The following is a 25,130-nucleotide window of genomic DNA, read 5'->3' as shown; positions in this document are numbered from 1 at the left end:
AAGAAGAAGAAGAAGAAGAAGAAGAAGAAGAAGAAGAAGAAGAAGAAGAAGAAATTCATGTCCAGCCCTTTATATGAACCTTGTGTTGCACATAGAGGAATTGATTTTGACGCACAGGCTCTGTAACGAGGTGTGTGTCTGACATCAGGTGAGCCACACTCTGTAGAAACCTGCAGTCAGACATATGACATCAGTGAGGGGAGTCTGGTCTGTCTCCTCCTCCTCAGGGTGCAGGTCATGTGTCCAGGCTTGTCCTTCCTCTCTAACTCAGGAGATAACTGCTGTAGTAACACACACTTTTTCCCCATTTGTTGTTGAATACCTGAGCTCAAGATATTCAGATGTGTGTGTCGTGATAAATAAGGAAATGTTGTTGCTACTGGGACAGCATGCATTGCATACTGCTGCAGTTCATTGAATACCTAAAAGACACACACACTGTTAGAGCCTTTTTCCTTTCATCATTATGGTTTGGCTTGATAATATAAGGATTTAGAGTAAACTCTTATTTGTTTTTGTGAGTATAGACTTTTGACCGTGTTCTTTTTGTTCCATTTTGATACAGAGAACTTTGAGTTACTTTGAAGCGAGGAAGTTTGTCTTCATGTTTGTATGCCGATTTGAAATACAATTATCAAATCGCAAAGCCTGCGATTTAAAAAAAAATGTAAACCCAAAAAAGTCATCCACACCAATCAGAAGTGCTGTGCTCCACATGTACCAGCCATTGTTAACCAATCAGAAGTGCTGTGCTCCACATGTACCAGCCATTGTTAACCAATCAGAAGTGCTGTGCTCCACATGTACCAGCCATTGTTAACCAATCAGAAGTGGCCCATGATAGAAGGTGATAGACAGATTGATCCAATCACCTGCCAAGTATTTTTGAAAGTGCCTGCCCTTTTCCAAATGGCTTCCAGTGGAGCTTTCCTGGATGGTTTGGTGAAACCATCAATAGCTGCATCTCACTTCGGTTAAATGGATTCCTTGCGTCCCTCACTTGCGTCGTTTCCCTGCGACTAGTCCCTCCCACCAGGAAGCATGGAGAGACGCAAGGAAACCACGAGAAGCAGGGAAATGAGTTTTATGAGCAATGGGACGTCGTTCCCTCCGGAGCGTCACGTGAAGCGACGTCCGTTTGTGATGACGCCGCCACAAGCTGATCGTCTGACAGCAGCTCTGGTCTCCGTTATTTTCACAAACACCCCCCGCCTCTGTTAGTACACATTTACTGACACAAACATTTGTATCATCTGTTGTAGACCCAAATACATTAAATAAAATAAGAACTCATTCTCAAAAAAGATAAACGCCATTCTTAAAATGTATAAACGAACATTAGTTAGATTAATATGATTAGAGTGCACAATAAATAAAATAATTCAGAGAAGAAAGAGAGATATGTTATCTATCAAAACCCAGTTAGATTCACATTCATTGGATTGCACACTTAGTTTGTTTGTGTGCATATGTAGCAAATTAACATGTTAAATAGCACTTAATGACTGACTGAATGGAAATGACAATAAATGAAAATGTAAAACGAAAAAGCGATCATGAAAATGTTTCCAAAAAATGAATAAAATAATTTTTGACCACTTAGTTGTTCAGATATATCACATATTTGTAACTGAATGATGCATTCATTGAAACAAAACACAGTATAAACTGAGGAGTGAGTCCCGTGAGTTTCATGTGTTTTCTTCACTCCGCTGGGAAACTGCTCTCATGTCAAGAAGCATCAGATCAGTGCATGCGCTGCATCGTCCAATCAGTGAGCGATACACAGTAAGGGGGCGGGGCGAGTATCTGAGGATTTCATCGAAGGATGGTCTGGTGGTTCCTCGATTATAGCTCCTCCATTATCGCTCCTCGATCCTCCGACAAAAATAAGGCCATTGGGACGCTACTCAAGATGGCGCAGACAAATCAACTTCCGGTGAGACCGAGACCGAGGAGCGAGGAAATGAAAAATAAGAGAAGTGAAACGCAGCCTGAGTCAGGTTAGTAATGCTCCATCACATGTTTCTATTACAGGGTGAATCTTAAACTGAAGCTTGACTTTAAAGCAACCCAACGGAAGTTTCATGTAAGTTTAGTTCTTTCACTCGTAGCTCGGGCTGCGGGGGTGCTAGAGACGGGAGCACGTTGATACGACCTTCCTAGCCGGAGATATGGGCGCATTTTACAATAAACTTCCGTTGGGTCGCTTAAAAACAAATATCGCAAATCCAATCGCAATATCTGTCAGAAAAATCGCAATTAGATTATTTCCCCAAATCGTGCAGCCCTAAAAGTGGATATTAAATGTAGAAACGGAGTAAACCGCCACGACACACACACTCTTACTTTGTCAGCCTTGTCGTCAGAGAAGGGGTTCTGTCCGGGGTCCTGGTCGATCCCTCCTCCGATGCTGAAGCCCAGGATCAGATTATCTCCCTGCCGCAGCTTCTTGATCTCAATCCGTTGCTGTTCCACAGGAAACAAATCATCGTTATAAGGCTTTACCCGTTACATTTATAAACCCTGACACACAAAATACTTTTAGTAGTTTATAAAAACTCCCCAAAACTGAAATAAAAAGCACAAAAAATAAACAATATTTTCAAGGAAATCTTGTTTATCTGTTTGTTAATTTAACACATGCACACTAGGGATGGGACATTAGAAAACGTCATGTCACGATTTTCCTGTCCGAAGTATTCTCCTGCTAAATATTTAAATATGCTGCATTATAAAGTGTTTTTAGAAAGAAAACATTGTGTTGGTTAGAATATGTTAATTCTTACATTTTCTACTTCTCTACCATGATAGTCAGACAGCTTTTTAAAGCAACTCATGTGGAGCTATTCACAATATCACCAACAATGGAAACTCAGCACAATGGACTTATTGTGAGTGTTTTTATACGAATCGGCAATGAATAAAAGACCTTAAAAAAGGCAAAAGAAGCGGATCAAACCCCAGCCCTGCTACCATCCACTGAGGCTCTGATTCACCCTCCACAGACACATTTCAACACTTGACAACTGTCTGGTTTCAGAGGCTGTTTCCACCGACTGAAGTCCTCAGAGACACAGACTTTATTAGCCCTCGGCGAGCAGCTGCAGCTCTCAGAGCAGAGGAGGGATGAGTGTGACACTCCTCACAAGACTCCTGCACACAAAGGCAGCCGTGTGTGTGTGTGTGGTGTGTGTGTGTGTGTGTGTGTGTGTGTGTGTGTGTGTGTGTGTGTGTGTGTGTGTGTGTGTGTGTGTGTGCACGCTGATGAATAAGCAGACGTTCACCGAGTGCTGTCGCTGATCCAATGAAGTCTGAGGAAGTCTGGATTGTTGTTAACACCGAGTCATCAGTCTGCACACTTATGTCACCCAGTTAAAAGCTGTTTAAAAGCCTGACTGGCAAACGTTCTATCACTTGAAACTATAAATATGACGTTTCACTATATGTGGACTGAGAGGGAATTTAATGTCATCCTAGTAGTAATCATAGGGAACCTTTATATTAGACTTATTAATTGGTCTTGGCGATACATTGATATATCAGTGTTTGAGTACACATTACATGACATGTCACTTGTTAGACGCTTTATCCAAAGCGACTTACATACTCAATACTGTGGCAATCCCCACAGGAGCAGTTTGGGGTGAAGTGTCTCAGGGACACAACGACATGCTGACTGCAGTGGGGTTTGAACCTGTGCTTCCCTGATACGAACTCAAACGCACTAATCCACTAATCCACTGCGCCACATGCCACACGTCAGGAAACGAGAACCAAGACACTGTACTATAAAAATATTTGGCATCTTTTTATTAGAAGCTCTCAGGTTAATGCTTTAACTTGGAAGTGTGGCATTAAGTGCATATCGTGGTCCCAGCTGTCCTGATCATAATAAATACGCTGATACAGCCTAGCTCTTGAATGTCATATTTGGTATCTGTACCTGAACAATACAGCATTAGGCTTTAATTAAACATCTCTTATTGACATTACAATTTTACAAAATGTAAGATTTTCTGCTGCTACAATGTTTTTATCCAAGGAAATGACTATATATTATCAAGTAAGACACCCAATGATTTACAAACACCATGTCTTTACTGATGGTGGATACCACATACCTTTAGGACACACAATACAGTTAACCTCCTACCTACACCCTTCTTTACCCTGAACCCCACCCCTCACGTGACCCTGCAACACAGTCACCTAGCAACCTCTGTGGGCTTTTTCATAATCAGTTGTGAAAATTCTGCAACATTTGAAGGCACCACCCTGTATTCCTTTATCTTTTGCATTAAAGTGAACCAGGAAGGCTGAAGCACACTAGGTGACCGCCCAGAGAAAAGGTTGAGGAAAGTCTGATAATTTGATCAATTACATTGTATATGGTGTGCTAACATTAATAACTCTATAAGCCTGCCTTTCAGTTAAACTTTCAGATCACAAACACGTAAGAAAAATCACAGAATAGAGCTGACGTTAACAATGTAAAAGATTACCGTAAAGCGTAGAATATTGCCTTAAAAAGTAAGCAAATTGACAGATGAACTCAATGCCATTTACAGTAGAGTTAAAAATATTAAAAAGAACGTAGATAGTATAAACTCACGTGTATTTAGCGTTAAAGTCAGAATAATTCCCGTAAAAAGTAATAAAATGACAGAATAAAGCTAACAAATATTTACCGTAAAGCCTCAGAATACAAGTGCACTCGAACTCTAGGGGCGGTTTGTTTGCCCACCGGCCTAGCTTTGTTTTGGTAGCACCTCTGCTAAACAAACAAATAAAAGGTAATAAAGCTAGTTAACATTAGTGAGCTCATTATGACTAGTTAACTAAATTAAATGCTGAGTTTTAGACTGACCACGATTCACATAGTGGACAAGAAGCAGAACAAAAAGAGGCCGTTGAATGAACACTTTACGGTACTCCCCAAACTTACCACAACTGCCACCAACGCTGTCCCGGGATGAAATTCGACATTGCGCTGGCTACTATATTTAAAGTTATAAACAAATAAACTAACTAAAAAGCTACCACCAGCTGTTATTTTGGGGTAAAAAGCTCTTGATAGTGGGACAACTTGGTAGATTTACTCCATAAATCCCAGGCTGGAAAACCAACTGCTCTGCTTCCAGGGTGACGTCACCTGGGCGTATCAAGCCTATCAAGTTAGCGCGTTTAGTAGCACGGGGTAGCTGGTGGGGCGGGTGTTAACAGTCGGTTTGACCATAGACTGTATAAGGGTCATTCCAGAATTGGAGGCCATTTCATGTCCCCCATATAAAAATCTAATAATCCATGCCCAAAAAGCTAAGACATGCACTTGTTTGTGTTAAATATACTTGTCTTGAGACAAGATGCATATAAAGTTGTAGAAAAAGTGGTTTCAAAATATTATTTAAAATATCAAATAGCTCTCGAACACCCCCTAAAATTGCCCTTTTCTCTTGTCCCAGCTTCTTGGTGACCAACTTGCATGTCAAATATAACATTTAAAATAGGGTTTTTATTTACTTTTTTTGTATTATTCTATTGATATATGTGTCTTGTAATGGTAAAATCAATTTGTTAAATCATAAACACATTTTAAATAACAGTAATTTTGCACAGAAGGTGTGTCGCAACCCTGTTACCGAAACCTTTTTAGCTTGGCAGAGGAAGTGAAAAAAACTGTTTGGTCGCATGACACAGTGGAAAGGACATCAGCAAGGCCATGTGCTACTACCATGGGTAGACCAAAACTAAGTCCTCTCTTTTATTTGTAATATATTTCCAATCTTGTCACTCTTGAAGGAGTGTGGCACTCATACAACCAACCCTGTTACTCAAATTATGAGACTAAACAAATTAATTTCAATGTATCTTTCTTTAGTTAAATATCTAAGTGTTCCATTCCTTGACAATAGCATTACATTGTGCAGCTAGCATTAATTCCTGAGGTAAAAGCTAAATTAGCATTGCTTTCAACCCTGTTACTATAATTAGAGTAAGAGGGTAATTCTTCATTGGAAAATATACATTTGATTGCCTTAGCTGGCAATCACTTTTTTTGATGGTTTATTATCTGTTTTTCCTAAATACATAACAAAAAAAATAAATGAAAGGTTCATTTTTCAAAAATGTTGGTGTTTCTAAATTGTCCTCCAATTCTGGAATGACCCATATATAGACGATATCTAATCTTATTTCCCATCATAGATAATATCGCCCAGCTCTTTAAAAATAAATAAAACTAAGGCGAGAAACTAAAGGTGAAAGATTGTGTGATAAGTGTAAATAATACATATATTTAGAGGCTCTTTTCCCCTAAAAGCATGATTTTTATTTTAACACGTTATAAATTAATTAACATGGCTGTTAATCGTTTTCTGTTGAGGATGCACGATTTGGCAAAATGCATTTATGTTGCCTGATAAAATATAAAGGGGCAAAAATGATGAGTTTATTATTTAATTACTTAATTGTTAAGTGTAAAAACGATAGCACATTCTTCTTCTTGTTCTTTTGGTTTAATGGCGGTTGGCAAACAGCTATAAGGTGCATTTACCGTCACAACGATAGAACATTGGTGAAGGAAACTGAATCTACCAGGTGGTTAATTGGTGTTAATTGATTGCTCTCTCCAGGTGAGGGTTAGAGACCCCGCCCTCCTGACCATCAGCTGATCGAGGCTATGATTGATCAGCTGGTCTGAAGGAGTCCTTTAAAGTTTAGTCCACCTCCCTCTACCTGGTCCACATCCTCAGGTGAGACCACTTCACCTGGAGAACAAGAACCCTGAAGGAAATGAACTAGCAGTCAAATATGCAAAGTGTTGGGTAAACTCCCATCGTGCATCTGCTCTCTGATCACACAGAGAGTTGCAGGTAGCTATTGCCTGAGATCACATGATGTGGTTTTGTTAAATGTGCCAAGTGCAAGGACTGACTTAGTACGAAAGCTTTTATGTGTGCAGCTCCTCTAACTTGGAACAGTCTGCGTAACGATTTGAAACTGAGCAAATTGGATCCACTGCATGTTTTTTAAAGCTCGGATTGGTGCAATGATACTTGATACTGTTGGTACTCGTCAATGTCACTATGTATGTTACATGTAGCCCTGTAAATACGATGTCCTTTTGTGTTATCTGTTGTTTCAGTTTCATGTTGTAACCTACTTGCTGCAGGTCTCCCTTGAAAAAGAGATTGATGATCTCAATGGGACCACCTGCTTAATGAGTCCTCAGGTGAGACCACTTCACCTGGAGACAAGAACCCCTGAAGGAGAGGAGGAAATCAAAGAACCATCAAATCCCAGTTTAAACAGAAATGGCAGGACGAATGGGACGGAGGAGTTCAGGGCAGACATCTTTATAATGTTCAGAAGAAAGTTGGAGAAACGAGAGAAGTCAACAGAAGTAAAGAAAAGAGGACGACATTTCAAGAAGGAGATTTGGTCACACAGGGCTAAATATTAAATAACACACTATTCATTATGAAAAAACATGCAACAGGTAAATGTGAGTATTGTGGTCATTTTGAAACAGTGGAGCACATTTATTTGCAATGTCTCAAATACCATGAAGAAGGTTTGTTACTAAAGGAAGCACTGCACAGAAATCGAACATAATTAAATATAGTAGAGATGTTGAGAAGGAGTTCAGGGGATGTAGCATACAGGGCAGTGTTTAGGCTTTTTAAAAAGGACAGGAATTATATTAAGAATTTAGATTAACACCGAGCTGATCCACTCTATTTCAGAAGGTGGCGGTAAATGCTCCTGAAAGCAACACAATAATATCTGAGAGAGAACCAGAGAGGAGCCAACAGGAGGTGAGAAACACTGCTCTTTTCCTTAATACTCGTTATAATTAAGAAATATATTGATTTGTTTTTTTAGGCAGGCCTCTGTCTCCCACGTGTTCGATGCTAATTAGCATATGAGCTAATGTTGTTGATTAGCTCATAGCAAATGTATTTATCCTCTTAAAGTCTCCTCAATGCAGCTTTCCCGTGATATATGATGATTTAAAATGTTGGTAGGGACAACTGAATATTTGTGTAGAATGCCAACCTCTCTGACTGCACGGGAACAAGTTAAACTATTCTGTTTTAGAGCTAGCTGCTGCATGTGTAGGAGTTGCCTATTTAGATGTGTTGCATGTTATAACTAAATGCATGATTTTGAATATCTCCCTCTTCTGGTTGCAGGCCTCAGGACAGGATCTCTGCAGAATGGATCTGGACATTAAATGGTGAGGAAACAGAAATGGCTTCATTTTGATCTGAGGTGTAAAGTTACCAAGATCTAAGTACTTTTATTCAAGATCTGAGTACTTCTACTTTTACTCGAGTACTAGATCTGAGTACTTCCACCTCTGCTCTGATTGTTAAACTGGTGATGTTTCATTATATAAGAGTAGTGGACAGAAGTGATTTCTGAAACTTAATGGCTGAAGTTTAACTGATAGCATGCTAATGTTAGCAATGTGCTATTTCACTGTTTACAAAAGTGAAGCAGTTTTTCCAGATGTGTTTTTAATCAGAGTTCTTGATGTTGTTCAGGTGGAAGAAGAAGTCTGAGCTGGGAACCTCCTCAGATCCTCTGCTGTGAGTTACTCTAATCTGCTCAATGAAGAAACTACAGATTTGAACTGGAAGTTTGTGATGATTTAGTATAAGAGTAGTGGACAGATGTGATATCTGAGAAACCATACGCTGACACTTCCATTTAAAGCTATATATTGTCTATGTCTCCATGTTGTGGAGCTAACGAGGGTTTGTGTCCACAGGTCTCAGAGACATGAAGCCACATGTGAAGCTGAACAGACTGCAGAACACATCATCTCCACCGGCCCTTTATATAGACCAGCCTCTTCGACTTAGGACCAGAGATGCGGGCATGGCTACACGACACAGAGTTGGACCTCTGACGTTACACGAAAGATGTGAAGCTGAAACGAGGTGAGCCTCAGAGTTTCTTAAAGTCTTTCTCTCTCGTCTGTGATGACAGCATTTGCTACTCTCGACTACCTGGATGACGATACCTCCAACCCACCAGTTGATTTATCTGAGGCTCACACAGCCTGAATAAAACACTCTGAATATTAGAGATGGAGCTCATTTTACTCTGTGTTCCTGCAGGAGATGACCTCTGACCTCCAGGTGACCTCCAGATCAGGTGATGCATCGATCATGTCTCTAGCATCCTTTAAATGAATCTGTAAATGATGATCTTGTAACAAAACATTGGGAATCTCTCTGAGTCAGAGTGAAAGAGAACTTGTATCTGATGCGTGCAGACGAACAGACGCCTCTTTATTAAAACATGCCTGTTTCTAAAGTGCGTCCTCTCTCTTGCAGCTGCTCCCTCTGATCCTCCTCTCCTCATGACCCTGGACTCAGTGACAGGTGAGTTAAATATTCTGCTTGAAGTAGCATTAATGAAAGCGCTCCGACACCGTGATGAGAGCATAGTTCAGCAGATGAAACCATGAAGAACAAGAGCATTTGTCTTTCGCCTCCTAGCTGAGTGTCGGCCTCTCTGCTCAAGGACTCTTCATCCTAGATCTTCTTCTAATAAAAGTCTCATTTCTCAGGAGCAGGAAGTCGTGATGATGCATGAAGTACTGGGAGGACCAAAGGTCAAACTAAGGTGAGTTGAAGACTGAAATAAAGCTTTAATGTCTAACGTCTGATACAGTGATGAGAGCATAGTTCAGCAGATGAAACCATGACGAACAAGAGCACTTGTCTTTCGCTCCTAGCTGATGTATCACCTGTAGTTCTGCTGAGCCTCAGGTGTTTCTTCTCTCTGTGATAATGAGACCCCCTTTCTGTTAAATTCAGGACATGAAGACCTCCCTGCTGTCCAGGAATCTCCACCTTCAGTCCTCCTGTGTTCCTGGTGAGCATCACAGATTAGCATTTAGCCGCTAACATAACTCGGATGTGATGAATATGAATCAGGTCTCTGATCCTGTTGAGGAAAATTAGCATTTTAATCTGATCTGAGTTAGCTTCAGGGAAACAAACCGGTCTTTTTATTCTGGGTTAATTTATACAAACTTTTCTGTGTTTTCAGATCCAATCAGCTGTGAGGATTGATCAGCTGATCAGATGGACTTCAGGTGAGAATCTGATCCTCTCCTGAGACTTTACAAAGACTGAGGGTTCAGTGATGTTTACAAATGTCTGACCTGAACTAAAATGTGGAACAATCTGTTACTGAGAACCCAGAGGAGAGAATCAATTTGAATTAATATATTTATTGAATTTTCATAGGGTAACACAATTAACCTGTCGCTGACTCTTAATAAGATGTGATGTCTTTGTCCTCCAGGAAAGAGCCTGTCAGACTGAACATGGGACACTTGAGGACATGAAGGTGGGTCTCATCAAGAGTGTGGCGTTAATGAAACACTACCTGTGATGAAAAGATTCTGCCAAATGATCTCTAATGATTATACCCCTACCGTTCCATTATTTTCTGAGGCTGTGTGCTCTCTGAACATTTAGTTGTTGCTACTTTTCTGTCACTGTGCTCTCATATAAATGTAGTTTTTAAATAAGACTTTCTGTCCCTTCTCCTCCAGGAAAGACCCTCCTCTGTCAGACTGAACATGGGACGTTAGAGGACTTGAAGCTAAGGTGCGTCTCATCAGGAGTGATCAGAGTTTCTATGAACACTACCTGTGATGAAAAGATTCTGCCAAATGATCTCATGATTATACCCCTACCGTTCCCATTATGTTCTGAGGCTGTGTGCGCTCCCAACGTCTCTGCTGAGTTTCTACCTTTGGTTCTAATGAGAGTTTGTGTTTCTGTCCAAAGAAGCCCCTTCAGGATCTGCTCTGGGATCAGCCTCATCAGGTGAAGCCCCGCCCCTTCAGGACCAGGATCTGCTCTGGGATCAGCCTCATCAGGTGAAGCCCCGCCCCTTCAGGACCAGGATCTGCTCTGGATCAGCCTCATCAGGTGAAGCCCCTCCCCTTCAGGACCAGGATCTGCTCTGGGATCAGCCTCACATCAGGTGAAGCCCCTCCCCTTCAGGACCAGGATCTGCTCTGGGATCAGCCTCACATCAGGTGAAGCCCCTCCCCTTCAGGACCAGGATCTGCTCTGGGGTCACCTCACATCAGGTGAAGCCCCTCCCCTTCAGGACCAGGATCTGCTCTGGGATCAGCCTCACATCAGGTGAAGCCCCTCCCCTTCAGGACCAGATCTGCTCTGGGATCAGCCTCATCAGGTGAAGCTCTCTCTGATACCTGCACGTCTCTGAAAGCTGTAGCTGATGATCTGTTGAAACATTGGGAATCTCTCTGAGTCCGAGTGAAAGAGAACTGTTTTCTGATGCAGAGCAGACTCTCTGATCTGTGCTCTGGAGGAAGGCTGCTTCTAACTCCTCTCTTCTCAGGTGCTGAGCTTCAGAGACATCAAGGCTGTGTTTGTGTGTGAAATAAAGAGTGAACTGAATCCTGTGCCTGGTTGTCTTAACATGTGTAGAGACTCTGTGCCAAACATGCAGTATGTGCTCTGATTGGTTAACGAGGTATACTTCCAATTACATCATCCTGCAGCTACTTTATACTTTCATAATGTTGCTACCTTTTTTATACCTGGACTGTAATTACTTTTTACCGTGTCCACTTGACTAAGTTTCAGTGTCTCTTTGCTGTAACTATATTCCCCTCTGGGACTGAGGCATTCTGACTCTCTTTTAAAGGGGACCTATCATGCAAAATGCACTTTTGTACATGAATATGGTGTTCCAGGGAACTCACCAAGTGTCAGAAAACACAACCCTCTCTATTTTCCTCCATACCCAAATTCCAAATCTCTAAAAAAAGGGGCTGCAACGGATCTGATAAAAACTGATTCAGATTTGAACACTGTCCTGACGTCAGGACGGTGGCGCTACGGCTATTGGGCCAACTCCACCAATCAGGAGGAGACAGCCACGGCCATTGCCGTTCGAAAGCGCTGGAGACGCTGTAGTACATATGCCAGGCCTGTAGGTGGTGCTGTTCTGCCCTTATCTTCCCTTACAAAAACAGAGCTAAAAAATGTCAAAATGAGGCATGGCTAAAATGCATGATCTGTTTTGGTATTTTGAAAAAGAAAGGTATAAATATGCCTTATATAGGTATGGTCCTACACTATATTATTCAAATATAGCATGATAGGTCCACTTTAAATAATAAATGCATTACAGACAGTCTCCTCTCAGCATTTTGTGAATTTAATAAATGACTGGTTAGGAACGTGTTAGCTTACCTGTGTTTTCTCAATTCTCTAAAGGGCTTTATATTGTGAAAAGTACCCAAAATATTCTGTGCACTTCAAAAAACATGCAATATTTACCTCAACTAAAATAATTCAAGAACAAAAACGGCTAGATGATAGTTATAAAATAACATAAACCAATATATAGCTCCAACACAGACCTCAGAGGTGTTATATAAACATATTTAATATCTACTCTATCTTGAGATTTCTATATTGCTTATTCTACTTTTTTTTATTTCCAATGATGTGCACTACCTGTTAACGTGCTGCTGCAACAAACATTTCCCAATTTAGGATCAATAAAGTATATCTTATCCTGGAATAAAAGACACTAGAGTCTGAATATTGTACTTAAAAAACGTGACGAGCTTTAAGACATGGTAATTGTTTACTCTGTGTACCTGTCTTCCTAAACCGTTTGTGTTTATATATTTTCATGAATCAAAAAATAAATGCATTCCGTATTTGTTGAGCGAATGTTACCGGAAGTGACGTTCCATCGAGTACCGGAAATGATGTAATCACCTCCTTCGCTTATTTTTTACTCTAATTACTTTATTAAAAAAGAAAGGAGGAAGGAGAAACATGTGCCACGACACAGAAGTATGCATTAATAATAAACTGGAATTACATTAAAACAAAATCGCAAGTTTGTAAACAAATAAACAAATCGCAGGAAGTCCTGACAGGCGCATGCGCAGAACACAAAATGAAGCAACCATCCCTCCCTAATGTCAAATAAATGAAAACCATTCACAGTTAAGAATTAGAAATTAATTATTAATGCCATAAATGATTTAATACATTTACAGTTTCTTATTCCAGTATGATAGCTGTCAATACATTTTTATTTAGTGATATAGGAGGTACAAGTACAGTGTCACAGATACACAGAAGACCGTACTGTGAATTTACCAAGTAAAGACAAATAAATAACAAAATATACATGGAGACAGAAAATAAAAGAGAGACTGTGTGTGAGGGATTAGAGGGACTGTAGCTCATATATGAGATTTCAACGGTCTTTTATTTTGAAACTGTTCACTCATAGGAGAGACGATAGCTCATGAGACTTTAAAGGTCTTTTATTTTGAAACTGTTCATTCATAGAGGGACGATAGCTCATATGAGATTTCAACGGTCTTTTATTTTTGAAACCTCCACATCAGAATGTCCTAATATTCTGATGTACATAGAGGGACGATGGCTCATGAGATTTCAACGGTCTTTTATTTTGAAACTGTTCACTCATAGGAGGGACGATAGCTCATATGAGACCTTTAAAGGTCTTTTATTTTGAAACTCTCCATCAGAATTACCTGATATTCTCCGAGTGAATATTTGGGGTGCTGCTATCACCCTGAGGTGAAATGAGTCTTTGATTATGGATAGTTTTTTATTTATTCTTATCTAAAAATAGAGGGACGATAGCTCATATGAGACTTCTTTATTTTGAAACTGTTCATTGGAATGACCTGATATTCAATTATCTTTTATTTTGAAAATGTACATCAGATGTCTTAATATTCAGATTTACATAGGGACGATGGCTCATATATGAGATTTCAACGGTCTTTTATTTGAAACTGTTCATCAGAATGACCTGATATCTCCGAGTGAGTATTTGGGGTGGACTGCTATCACCCTGAAGTGTCTCTATAGCTAAGAATAAGAATATGGCTTCTTTAAATCTGTTATGTTCTGCTGACGCTCACCTGAATGCTTTTTTATAACCCTTTTGTCAATACAAATAAGTGTTGAATGTGGAAAGTGTTAAAATGTACACTGAAAATCAACCACGGACACAAAATGGCTTAAAAGTGTTTTTAATATCTCTCCATGATTCTTGAGGCAATACTACAAAGACATTCAAATGATAAAGACGGCAAACGTTCACACTTTCCTTTAAACGATACAAAACGGATAGCGACATCCTTCAGAAATAAAATAAGCGTATATATATGATACTCTCGATAAATGAAAATCAAACTAAAAACGGCACGATAAAACGGTTTTCTCTTAACTTTTAAGCCAAAGAGTTGTGCAACTGTCGCTTCCCTGTCCTACATCTCTGTGAAATCATATCATTACAATAACAATCCAACACAAAAACACAAGTCATACGTGTTTTTTTTACCCCTCACTGTGTGACACACTACAAGACGCAGGCACAAGGAAGAAGGTCAGGACTACTTGATCGTTACAGTAGATATTCAGTGGGGCTAAAGCTCCTCTCTCCTCTGGAAGAAAAAAGATTACTAGGCATATTATTCAAATGATAAACCTCAGGCTGCATTGTCATTTCTTTAAGTGCTTCATTCCCTCAGCATGCTACAGACTGTGCAACATCCTCTCCTCCAGTGTGACCGCCTGTCTTCCGCGCAACAAAAAAAAAACTCAATGACGTGGGGAAGTTAAATTAGTGTTAGCTTTGTTTTTGTGATGCACGGACTTTAAATGTCACAATATTTGCAATAAAATTAGGAGCTCTGGTAGTGAGTGTGTCAAAGCTTCTAAATATTATTTTTGATTAACAGCGGACAAAATGTCATGCACCAGATATCAGGTTTCTGAAGGTGCTGATGGTTTAGCGTCACATATATCAATATAACATTTGCTTAAAGTTTTGTAAATGAACAGTAATTAGTGTGTGCAGTTATACTGAAATGGAATGATGCAATAATCAGTTTGTGATTTATCTCTGCACACCATAACACAGAAGGATTTCTCTACAGATTTCTCAGTCACTGTCAGTTATATTCATATGTGTATAGCTGCGTGTTAACAAGTCGTGATATTCTACCAGTCTCTAAACTAGGACTCGAGGTCAAGCGCTCTCAGACTCTTCCTTCTTGTCCTTCTTCCCCTCGCCCTCTCCCTCCGTCGCCTCGCTGCCGTCACGTCGACGTTTGCGGTTTCGAGCGCTGGCCTTCGACGCCGGCAGAGACTCCATGCCCATAACTTTGTGGATCTGACGGAAAGCGAGCAGCCGCAGAGCATGCTGCAAATACAGAGAGAGAGAGAGAGACATGTAGAGTCACTGGGTACTGGGTTTACCTTATTACAGTGCTGTTGGTAAAATACTGAATGTCCTCTTCCAATCTGAGAGTAACATGCTAACAAAGGTATCCCAACTGTAGCTGTGTACATGACAGGATGTATGATGACCTAGAAGAGCATCAGGACTGTTTGAGGCATATGATAGCTATGTGATTAACATGATGATTCAGCCTCTATGGAGATAGACATATGACAAGCATGCTCATTTCTGACGTGGAGCTAATCTGAAGTAAACATTGAATACTGCTTTCTATTCCTCCATCTTGTGACTGTGTAACTCCCTCTCTTGGATATCAGCATGTGAAGGACACTGTTCAGGAACTAGTTGATGCTCTGTATGTGATGACTACTTCCATTCTGGAGAGGATCAGAAATACATGGATCCTGAGATTGAAGATCAAGCCGGGGACCAGGGAGATGTTTCTAACAAGTGCTAAATGAATACTGGATTCTGATTGGTCCATTTCTACATCCTACATTCTTATTCCTGTATAGTTGTGCAGGGATTTTGTATTTTTGCAGTCGTGTAAAGTAACAAAGTACATTTACTCAAGTACTGTACTTAAGGAACATTTTTGAGGGACTTTACTTCTACCTCACTGGAATTCAGAAGTACATTTTGTACTTTTACTCCACTACATTTATTTAATATCTTTATTAAAAGCTAATGTTGGGCTATAAACGGTCACATGACTTCACGTCTCCACCGCTAAGCTAAAGGCGGCTAATGTTGGGCGTGATGACGTTTAGTCGTCACATTTTAACACTTGTTAGCAACCGCTGTTTTTAAATTCACCAGTGGGGTATTTACTGAAGTTTTATTTTATGTAGTGGAACAAAACATTAAAATCTCAGAATCAGAATTAAGTTTTTCAGCCTAAATTATACTCGGTGTGTACCTGTGCGCTAGCTGTGATGTCCTCTCTGGCCTGGAGCATCATGGTGTCCAAAGTGTCCGTGGTGTCTTTCTCACACGGGTCCATCAGCCCCGGGCCGTCTGAGGGAGAAAAGCACGTTAAATAAGTTAAACGTGTAAATGAGATAATGAAAGTCACTAAATCTGAGTGAAAAATTAAAGTTTACAAGTTGATGTCATAGCACCAGAGGGAGGAATGGTAGATAAGTAAATGAATCTTTTCTTCCTAGTGGTCAGAGCTTTCTTGAGTACATTTGTCATTGAATTGGTTTTTCATGCTGAATGACCTATTTATTTCCAGCACATTTAAGAGCATATCCATGGTAAACAAAAGATCTTAGAGTGGTGCTTCTTTTTTTGTTAAGAGTTATTTTTGTCAGAGAGAAACCCTAGAAGTGATAAAGTAGTGTGACCTGGCAGCAGGATGCCGGTGGAGATGCTCTCCAAGACTCGACGCATCGCCTCCCCGGGGCTCAGAGGACCTGAAGCACTGCTGATCACCTTCTCCACCAGCAGCTCCATCGCCTGGACACACACACACACACACACACACACACACACACACACACACACACACACACACACACACACACACACACACACACACACACACACACACACAACACACACACACACACACACACACACACACACACACACACACACACACACACACACACACACACACACACACACACACACACACACACACACACACACACACACACACACACACACACCACACACACACCACACACACACACACACACACCACACACACACCACACACCACACACACACACACACACACACACACACACACACACACACACACACACACACACACACACACACATACATTATTGTTTTCACAGAAAGCCCCAGTGGAGAGAGATATACAAAAAAAGGGCAGAAGACTAAAAAGTAAATGTACAAACAATGCACATGCTTCCAGAGATGAGACAATATAGTATAACACCTTACTGAGGAAACACTAAAACTGAATTCATAATAATAATAATGTAAAGAGTTGAGGCCTCTCACCCAGCCGGGCATCTTCCCCCAGGTGGGAACTCTCTGACATAAATCCCTCAGCACTCTGATGATGATCACACAGGACTGCAGCCCGTTAGCACGAGCCTGCAGAGAGGAGGGGAGAAGTACATCAGATAATGAGCATCATTTATAAAGACTGGGCTCCTCACAATGCTAATATTACATCTCACTGATTATTAGAAAGACAAAAAGCTCAAACATTTTAGATTAATCTCAAATCTAGCCTCCTGTTCTGTGTGGATACAGAATAATATGTAAAATAGTGGTTTTTCTTCTGTCGAGTCACAGAAATGCTATCTGTATTTTTACACAAAATCCCACAATTTTAAGCCTAAAAGGAAGTGAGGTCAGTTCACTTAAAGTTCCCCCACTCCTCCACTTATTCCATATATTACAGTATATATTTTTTAAATCAATACCAACTCACACATTATGGAGCTTTTTTTTTTTTTTTTTAAAGAGGACATATTCTGTTAATTTTCAGGCTGATGTGTATTTATTGTCTCCATGCTTTAATGTTCAAAAAGCTCTTTATTTTTCTCATACTGCCTGTGCTGCAGCACCTCTTTTCACCCTCTGTCTGAAACCAGAGCCCAGTCTGCTCTGATTGGTTAGCTGGCCGGCTCTGTTGTGATTGGTCAACCGCTTAGAGATGTCCCGCCTCTTAACCCGTACCTTATCACGTACAATGTGTTGCAGCGCTAGCCAATAGGAGCGCGAGCGTACCATATGTTTTGGAACTTTGGGATTTTAGCATTTGCAGAACATTTACATGCACACCACAGGAAAGGGAAAACCCCCCAAAATAGGGTCTCTTTAGACATTTTGACATGCTTGTGAAGGATTTACCTGAAACCATTTAGCATGGCGGAGAGAAGCGAGGTTTTCCAGACACTTCGTCTTATTCAGCAGATCAGTGGGCTCCTCCTCAGCCTCACCTGGGGGAGAAGACGTGCACGAGCTCATGAGTTACAGTCAAATTAACGCTAATAAAAAGGACTGTGCAGCACATAGCAAGTGTTCATATACAGAGGGTGAGCAGGGGAGAAATTATAAAAACACTCGTGTTTATCTCAGGACATTTCCTCTTTGGTTTTGTGAGAATAATAATGAGGGGAAGATATGAGAGAAAAGAAAGCATTTGATCATCAGACGACGTGTTTTACAGATATTTTCTTTGGCGTGGAAGCTTACAGAAACATGTGTTCAAAAAAGTCATTCAGAGACGAGTGGGGACGGAGTTGGATTTAACTTTTAGTTTTCTGAGCTCCCCATTGACATCAGGACAGCAGAAAGCCTACACATCTTTCGTCACTGAAAACCCACCAGCTTTACTCTGGCACTTAAAGAGTTAAGCCCATTTGAAGCTAATGCACCAACACTTCTAATGCTTTGGCTTATTTGAAGCGACTATATTTGCACTTTGGATTAAAGCTAAATGTAATGAGCTTGAACTCTTGAGTGTTTTGGATTTCTTCTACACAAAAGAAGCCTGAATTAAAAAAAGAGTTTGAGCTTCAAATACTTTCTACAACTCTTCATCATGAAACAGAGACTTCATCCTTTTGGAAAGATGCTCTCATTCTGAATGACATGTTTTAATTAGCCCCCAATTCCTATAACTCCTCTACAAGAACCCCTCGATTCCACCGGGTCCGTCTGCGCCGCGGTTTTGGTCCGGCCTCCTCCGGCGTCATACCCTACCGGGCGCGTTTCAGGAGCGTTTCAGAAGCGGAGAGTCTTGCCTGCCGGCTCGCAGTTTTTGTTGATTTGGGCATATTTCTTGGACAGGCTACTTTGTACAGACAAAGTTAATAATAATTGTAATATCCCAGTTATAAACGACATGAATCAAAGATGTGTTGCTGTATTTTAGTGCATTCATCATCATAATTATTCTATATATATATAATTTACACAGTGCCTGTAAACCGGAGGAGAACGCTGGCATTTCTCCGACTTGAAAGACTATGGAGGGATAGGGTCTGCAAAATTAGTTTAGTTTGGAGATGGGCTGGATGCTCTGACCGGTCCACCTCCTGCCCGTCGCCTATGCAACGCCTCGAAAATGGACTTGCGTCCTATTTTGAGCGGAGCCCAGTGCCGAGACGCTTCTGGGACGCTTCTGAGCCGTAACGCGGCGTGTCTGGTGGAATAGCACCCATTGACTAGAGTGGCCACGATCTTTGCGAACGCCGCGGCGCAGCCGTAACGCGGCCGTAACGCGACGCAGCCGGACCCGGTGGAATCGAGGGGTTAGACACCTTTCATGCGGATAAAGGCACAACACTGAAGATAGTTCTTTCCCTTTAGGCCTCTATATTTTAAAGACAGTATAACATATATAAAAAGCCACAAAGGGAGAAAACACAGTTATGTTAGTTTAGAAATAAATATAGTTTTTTGGATTACGGTGTTCATTTGATGGGACAGTTTGAGGATAAATTAAGAGACATATTCATTGAGGTTACTGATGATTAAGTAATGATTCCTGAGAATAACGTTGGGGCTTTCCACACGTCTATCTTCTCCAGAACTGAAGCAGAAACACGTTAGCTTACTTGCAGGGAAATACATGACAAAAACAAAGCCACTTTTTGAAGCCTACACTTCAATACCACTGAGAATCAAAGACCCGTATTTATCATAACTCTTAGAGAGAGGGATAGAGTGGTGCAGGAATGAGTCTTAAAACACGGGAATGAGTCAGCATTTTAGCACTTCCTGTTAGCCGAATATAAGGTCTATGGTTAACACAAGCTGAAGAGATTTTAACGTTTCATTCTACGACATAAAATACCCACTGGTGGATTTAAAAAACGCAGGTTGCTAACAAGCGTCTAAATAAGACGACTAAACGTCATCACGCCCAACATTAGCCGCCTTTAGCTTAGCGGTGGTGACGTGAAGTCATGTGACCGTGCTGTAGTTCCTTTATAGCCCAACATTAGCCGCCTTTAGCTTAGCGGTGGTGACGTGAAGTCATGTGACCGTGCTGTAGTTCCTTTATAGCCCAACATTAGCCGCCTTTAGCTTAGCGGTGGTGACGTGAAGTCATGTGACCGTGCTGTAGTTCCTTTATAGCCCAACATTAGCCGCCTTTAGCTTAGCGGTGGTGACGTGAAGTCATGTGACCGTGCTGTAGTTCCTTTATAGCCCAACATTAGCCGCCTTTAGCTTAGCGGTGGTGACGTGAAGTCATGTGACCGTGCTGTAGTTCCTTTATAGCCCAACATTAGCCGCCTTTAGCTTAGCGGTGGTGACGTGAAGTCATGTGACCGTGCTGTAGTTCCTTTATAGCTCAACATTAGCCGCCTTTAGCTTAGCGGTGGTGACGTGAAGTCATGTGATCGTGCTGTAGTTCCTTTATAGCCCAACATTAGCCACCTTTAGCTTAGCGGTGGTGACGTGAAGTCATGTGACCGTGCTGTAGTTCCTTTATAGCACAACATTAGCCGCCTTTAGCTTAGCGGTGGTGACGTGAAGTCATGTGACCGTGCTGTAGTTCCTTTATAGCTCAACATTAGCCGCCTTTAGCTTAGCGGTGGTGACGTGAAGTCATGTGACCGTGCTGTAGTTCCTTTATAGCACAACATTAGCCACCTTTAGCTTAGCGGTGGTGACGTGAAGTCATGTGACCGTGCTGTAGTTCCTTTATAGCAACAACATTAGCCGCCTTTAGCTTAGCGGTGGTGACGTGAAGTCATGTGACCGTGCTGTAGTTCCTTTATAGCCCAACATTAGCCGCCTTTAGCTTAGCGGTGGTGACGTGAAGTCATGTGACCGTGCTGTAGTTCCTTTATAGCACAACATTAGCCACCTTTAGCTTAGCGGTGGTGACGTGAAGTCATGTGACCGTGCTGTAGTTCCTTTATAGCCCAACATTAGCCTCCTTTAGCTTAGCGGTGGTGACGTGAAGTCATGTGACCGTGCTGTAGTTCCTTTATAGCACAACATTAGCCGCCTTTAGCTTAGCGGTTGTGACGTGAAGTCATGTGACCGTGCTGTAGTTCCTTTATAGCCTTACGTTATCTTTTTACTTAAAAAATCATCGTGTAAGTATCATAAACGTTTGTTTGTCACAGATTATTTCCTGCAATAATCCAAAATCCCATTGAGAAATCCCATTGAACCAAAGAGATGCTGCCTTCAGGGTCCGACACAGAAACTGACATCCCTGCACCACTCTGCTGATTTAGCAGAAGTTGAACGAGAGTAGTTCCTCTTCTAAGAAGCTTAATAAACACGGGCAGCCTGGTAACTTTAACACTTTGTTTTCTCAGTGGTATGTGGACGAGCCACTGGTTTGTCTAGGTCTGCTGATTCAGGAGGAGGGGCTCTGATCAACAAACCCAAACAAAAGTCAAAATAATAAATAAAAAAAGACACAGAAAACATTTCTATCATGTTTTCCAAATGGGAAAAAAATACACGTTAAAATACTGACAGTTACTGGAGCAGGTGGAGGAGTGTTTGCAGCACAATGATATCAGCAGCAACCTTTATTCCTAATGAGGGGGTGGGCAATGAATATGATTTACTAATTGAATCCATTAGCTCAACAGTGAAAGCTCTGGTTCTGGACGTGAGTTTCCCATCAGAAAAGTTAAGAGTTTGAAGCGTGGATCTTAGCCAATCACTTACGAGATGAATCGTGGTTATTAAATATTTGATTCTAAAAAAAAGATTAGAAACACTGGAAACCGGTAAAGTTAGAAGACTCTGAATATAATTATTTTGTGGCAGGCTATTTTCTTTGCTCTCATTACATGTCATGTTTCAGATTACATTTAGATGTTTATACTACTTCACTTTGTCTATTTGCATCTGTAGATTTGTAATAAATGAACATAAGATGACGCCTCACATTCGCTGTCATGTGACTGGTGGTAAATACAGATTCTGAGGTCTTCTGAAGAGTTAAGACAACGGTGCAATTTTATAATTTACAAGGAGCCCAATTACGCTGGTGGGTCACGCTAACAATTACATAATGTCATCTTATATCGCTGATCAGCGTCGATTTATTTTTAAATGAAAAGCTATAGGGGATCAGGCTAACACTTAAACTGTGATTCCCTTGGCTTGTCAGGGTTTTATATCCTAATGCAGCGTCTACAGACACTACTTTAACATCTAATGGAGCATTTCCACTGCAGCACATAGCACAGTTTAAGCGTGCCGTGCCAAACCCGGCCCGTTTTTTGTTGCGTTTCCACTAGGCGTAGTTCCGGCTAACGAGTACTTTTTCACAGTTTTTCTGGCTCTCCAAAATCCAGGTTCTTTCCGGGCCAACAACCGGGCTGAATATGCTAAACTAGTGACGCAAGGGGGCTACAACTACAACACAATGAACATATTTGACCGTGATTTAATTGTAATACACGTTTCAAAATGATGCCGAAGTAACAACATACTGATACCGGTTAGTAAAAACCATGAATTAATGCTTTGTCAAGTCTGCAGACAGACAGCAGGCGAAAAACCTTTTAAAATGCGTGTTTTCTGAATGGAGATCGGCTAAGCTAACGTTGTATATGTTCCCACAGTCCACACTCACAACAACGGCCTACAGACATAAATAAAGCAGCGACTGTATTCACCATGACACAGGCAGTCTGTGGTTTGTACTTGTTTAACTTTTGTCTAGTTTCTGAACAGATATGAGGAGCTGTGAGCTCTGAGTGCTAACAGCTAACGGCTGATGTTGGTTTTGTGTTTCTCATTGAAGATGACGTCACGGCTCCGCCTACACTGCGTTACTATAGTTACTGCCCCAGTTCCTAAACTGTAATGGAAACGCAGCATAAAGTGAGCCTGGCCTACCAAGGCCTAACTATACCGTACTGAGCCGTGCGAGGCCCTGCAGTGGAAATGCGCCATAATATTACAATGGTTTACTCTGACGATTGAATTATTAGCATCATTAGCTGTGATGAAGTGTTTCCCACTGATGTACAGTATTGTTTTAAGCCTGAAGACACAGATCTCTACTGTTACTGTCCTCTTCTCTAAGTGCAGGTAAAGACAATTGTAATTCTGGATCCTTTGTTCAACATGCAGTACAGTGAGTGATGTCATCAGAGATGTTGCTCGAACAATGAAGGATTGTGGGTAGTGTAGTACTGCTCCATGACATTGCAAATAATACATGTATATCTGGATAACATAAGGACATATATGATCTTTTCCTATCACAACCTCATAGCTTTTCTATTTTGGATAGTAACAAGATGATAGTCAAACACTTCCCGTGATAGTTTGAATGGGATCCTCACTTCCTGGACCTCACTGTTGAGCTTTATTATTTTAACACTGATCATTGTAAGTGCATAAAAAGACACTCCAGCACCTCTTCTCTGATAATGCCACAGAAGGAAGCAGGGATGAGAGATGAGGGGAGGGGAAATCACTGGACCTCAAAAATCCTCTCGTTAGGAATCGTGACCAAAACGCCACAAGAAGTCTAAGAAAAGTAGATATTTGTGGAAGAATATTTCCATCATTTGAAGTGTTTTTTCATCCCTGGGCATTATCCGAACATCATCCTCAGTTACTGTAGTTTCCCCAAAGGTTTCATGTGAGTGTGTGTTCACAGGGTCAACACACACCCTCGTGGCACAGAAAGGTCGGAGAGCCCGGCTTTTGATTCCCATGTTGTCGGAAAAACAAATAAAGAAATTCGGGGGGGAATATTGTAAGCCGCAAAAAAAATGGGGGTAAAATGAGAAAAAAGTGGGGACAAATGAATGCGAGTTAAATCTTATTTCAGGGGGTAAAGAAAATAAAAAGTTGAACGTGGGCTTGGTTAAAAGTCCCACTTCTCTTTTGGTGTGATTTAAGCTTCTCAGCCTAAACAATTAGGCTGGTTATGGGTGGAAGGGTGGAGCGAGGGGTATATATATATATATATAAATAAATATTATATATAAGTGTATTACACACATCGCTTACATCTGGTCGCCTGGTACTGAAAGCTTTGGCTTCTCTAACCTTTCTCAGCCGCTTTTCCTCCTGCCTGCTTGTCCTTCTCAGAAGCAGAGTCCTCCCTCATCAGCGGCGAGGTGAGAGAAATGGTCACCTGCATTTTGGGCTCCTTGCTTGAAAATATCACGATGTTGGCCTCCTCGGGGTGAGCCTGCACCTCATACTGATCTTCAGAAAATGTCTGCCGGTTCAAAGGACACTTGGGATTACTCACTACAGAGGAGGCGGGGCAGAGAAAAGCCTCATAGGGCAATACTGGTATGTTTTTAACCCCCTAGTTAGGCAATTTCTTTCTTTTCAAGGTATTTAACAAGGGTGTTATCATTGAAACATTTCACATTTAATGTTTGTGATTGTGATGGTGGTTTAATAATAATAAAAAAGCCCCATCTCACTCTGTAGGATTCAGGTGTCATAACCAGGCAGTGCATCTAAAGATCAGTCAAAAGCAGCTTCAATCAAACATTACAGCAGGAGGGAGGAAGAGGGAGGAATTACAACACGTCAAACCCTGTGTTTGGAGGCAATCCTCTGTGGTGTGGAGCTCAGATGGAAATGTTTGTTCAGGCTAAAAAGGCAGTTCAGTCATTTGTGAACATGAACACGTTTTCTCCCAAAGCCAGAAAGCATTACAAGAAACAGACTTAATGGATTTAGACCAGTTAACTTTGAATACAAGCAGTTCTGAACCATCAAATCATGTGAACTGATACTGTAAATCCACAGAGAGCTGATAATGACAACTTTAACTTCTAGTATTATCAAGTCAAAAGAGATATAAGAGAATACAAGAGATGTTTTGGAGTGGGGTTGTATGAGGTACCAGGTATCCATGG

The 25,130-nt window shown here is 41.1% G+C and overlaps 2 protein-coding genes, 2 long non-coding RNA genes and 10 other non-coding genes across 14 annotated transcripts in view; 12 read left to right on the top strand and 2 right to left on the bottom strand.

Moving 5' to 3' along the window:
* Nucleotides 1-2,349: 2,349 nt before the first annotated feature.
* tax1bp3 (Tax1 (human T-cell leukemia virus type I) binding protein 3) lies at nt 2,350-2,678 on the bottom strand (the record flags this gene model as incomplete). Its single annotated transcript, XM_034149705.1, is given in 2 exon segments — nt 2,350-2,469; nt 2,652-2,678. Coding segments are annotated over 2 exon segments (147 nt in total), but the record flags the coding sequence as incomplete, so codon positions are not given.
* A 5,085-nt stretch (nt 2,679-7,763) lies between these two features.
* LOC117497696 lies at nt 7,764-8,946 on the top strand. The gene is made up of 4 exons (XR_004557456.1): nt 7,764-7,820; nt 8,199-8,242; nt 8,553-8,597; nt 8,780-8,946. It is a non-coding gene; the product is annotated as an uncharacterized LOC117497696 (long non-coding RNA).
* Nucleotides 7,998-8,078, top strand: LOC117497799. The gene has a single exon (XR_004557476.1). It is a non-coding gene; the product is annotated as a small nucleolar RNA SNORD74 (small nucleolar RNA).
* On the top strand, nt 8,381-8,448 carry LOC117497795. Its single transcript, XR_004557472.1, has one exon. It is a non-coding gene; the product is annotated as a small nucleolar RNA SNORD75 (small nucleolar RNA).
* On the top strand, nt 8,647-8,713 carry LOC117497794. Its single transcript, XR_004557471.1, has one exon. It is a non-coding gene; the product is annotated as a small nucleolar RNA SNORD75 (small nucleolar RNA).
* A 260-nt stretch (nt 8,947-9,206) lies between the features above and the next one.
* Nucleotides 9,207-9,291, top strand: LOC117497790. The gene has a single exon (XR_004557467.1). It is a non-coding gene; the product is annotated as a small nucleolar RNA SNORD79 (small nucleolar RNA).
* Nucleotides 9,292-9,440: 149 nt separating this feature from the next.
* LOC117497792 lies at nt 9,441-9,527 on the top strand. The gene has a single exon (XR_004557469.1). It is a non-coding gene; the product is annotated as a small nucleolar RNA snR60/Z15/Z230/Z193/J17 (small nucleolar RNA).
* A 154-nt stretch (nt 9,528-9,681) lies between these two features.
* Nucleotides 9,682-9,766, top strand: LOC117497791. The gene has a single exon (XR_004557468.1). It is a non-coding gene; the product is annotated as a small nucleolar RNA snR60/Z15/Z230/Z193/J17 (small nucleolar RNA).
* A 305-nt stretch (nt 9,767-10,071) lies between these two features.
* LOC117497695 lies at nt 10,072-11,136 on the top strand. The gene is made up of 4 exons (XR_004557455.1): nt 10,072-10,117; nt 10,330-10,374; nt 10,583-10,637; nt 10,821-11,136. It is a non-coding gene; the product is annotated as an uncharacterized LOC117497695 (long non-coding RNA).
* On the top strand, nt 10,160-10,221 carry LOC117497793. The gene has a single exon (XR_004557470.1). It is a non-coding gene; the product is annotated as a small nucleolar RNA SNORD78 (small nucleolar RNA).
* LOC117497797 lies at nt 10,411-10,484 on the top strand. Its single transcript, XR_004557474.1, has one exon. It is a non-coding gene; the product is annotated as a small nucleolar RNA SNORD47 (small nucleolar RNA).
* Nucleotides 10,677-10,749, top strand: LOC117497798. The gene has a single exon (XR_004557475.1). It is a non-coding gene; the product is annotated as a small nucleolar RNA SNORD47 (small nucleolar RNA).
* A 133-nt stretch (nt 11,137-11,269) lies between the features above and the next one.
* LOC117497796 lies at nt 11,270-11,347 on the top strand. Its single transcript, XR_004557473.1, has one exon. It is a non-coding gene; the product is annotated as a small nucleolar RNA SNORD79 (small nucleolar RNA).
* Nucleotides 11,348-14,085: 2,738 nt separating this feature from the next.
* The window catches only part of zfr2 (zinc finger RNA binding protein 2), a 36,186-nt gene continuing 25,141 nt past the window's right edge, over nt 14,086-25,130 (bottom strand). Inside the window, 6 exon segments of the mRNA XM_034149700.1 lie at nt 14,086-15,276; nt 16,235-16,332; nt 16,665-16,776; nt 17,296-17,391; nt 18,157-18,245; nt 24,301-24,475. Of these exon segments, the coding sequence (XP_034005591.1) occupies nt 15,103-15,276; nt 16,235-16,332; nt 16,665-16,776; nt 17,296-17,391; nt 18,157-18,245; nt 24,301-24,475 (744 nt within the window). The 3' untranslated portion in view covers nt 14,086-15,102.

The sequence above is a fragment of the Trematomus bernacchii genome, unplaced genomic scaffold, assembly GCF_902827165.1.
Source record: "Trematomus bernacchii unplaced genomic scaffold, fTreBer1.1, whole genome shotgun sequence".
Taxonomy (NCBI): Eukaryota; Metazoa; Chordata; class Actinopteri; order Perciformes; family Nototheniidae; genus Trematomus; species Trematomus bernacchii.
This window is presented reverse-complemented; position numbering and strand designations above follow the sequence as displayed.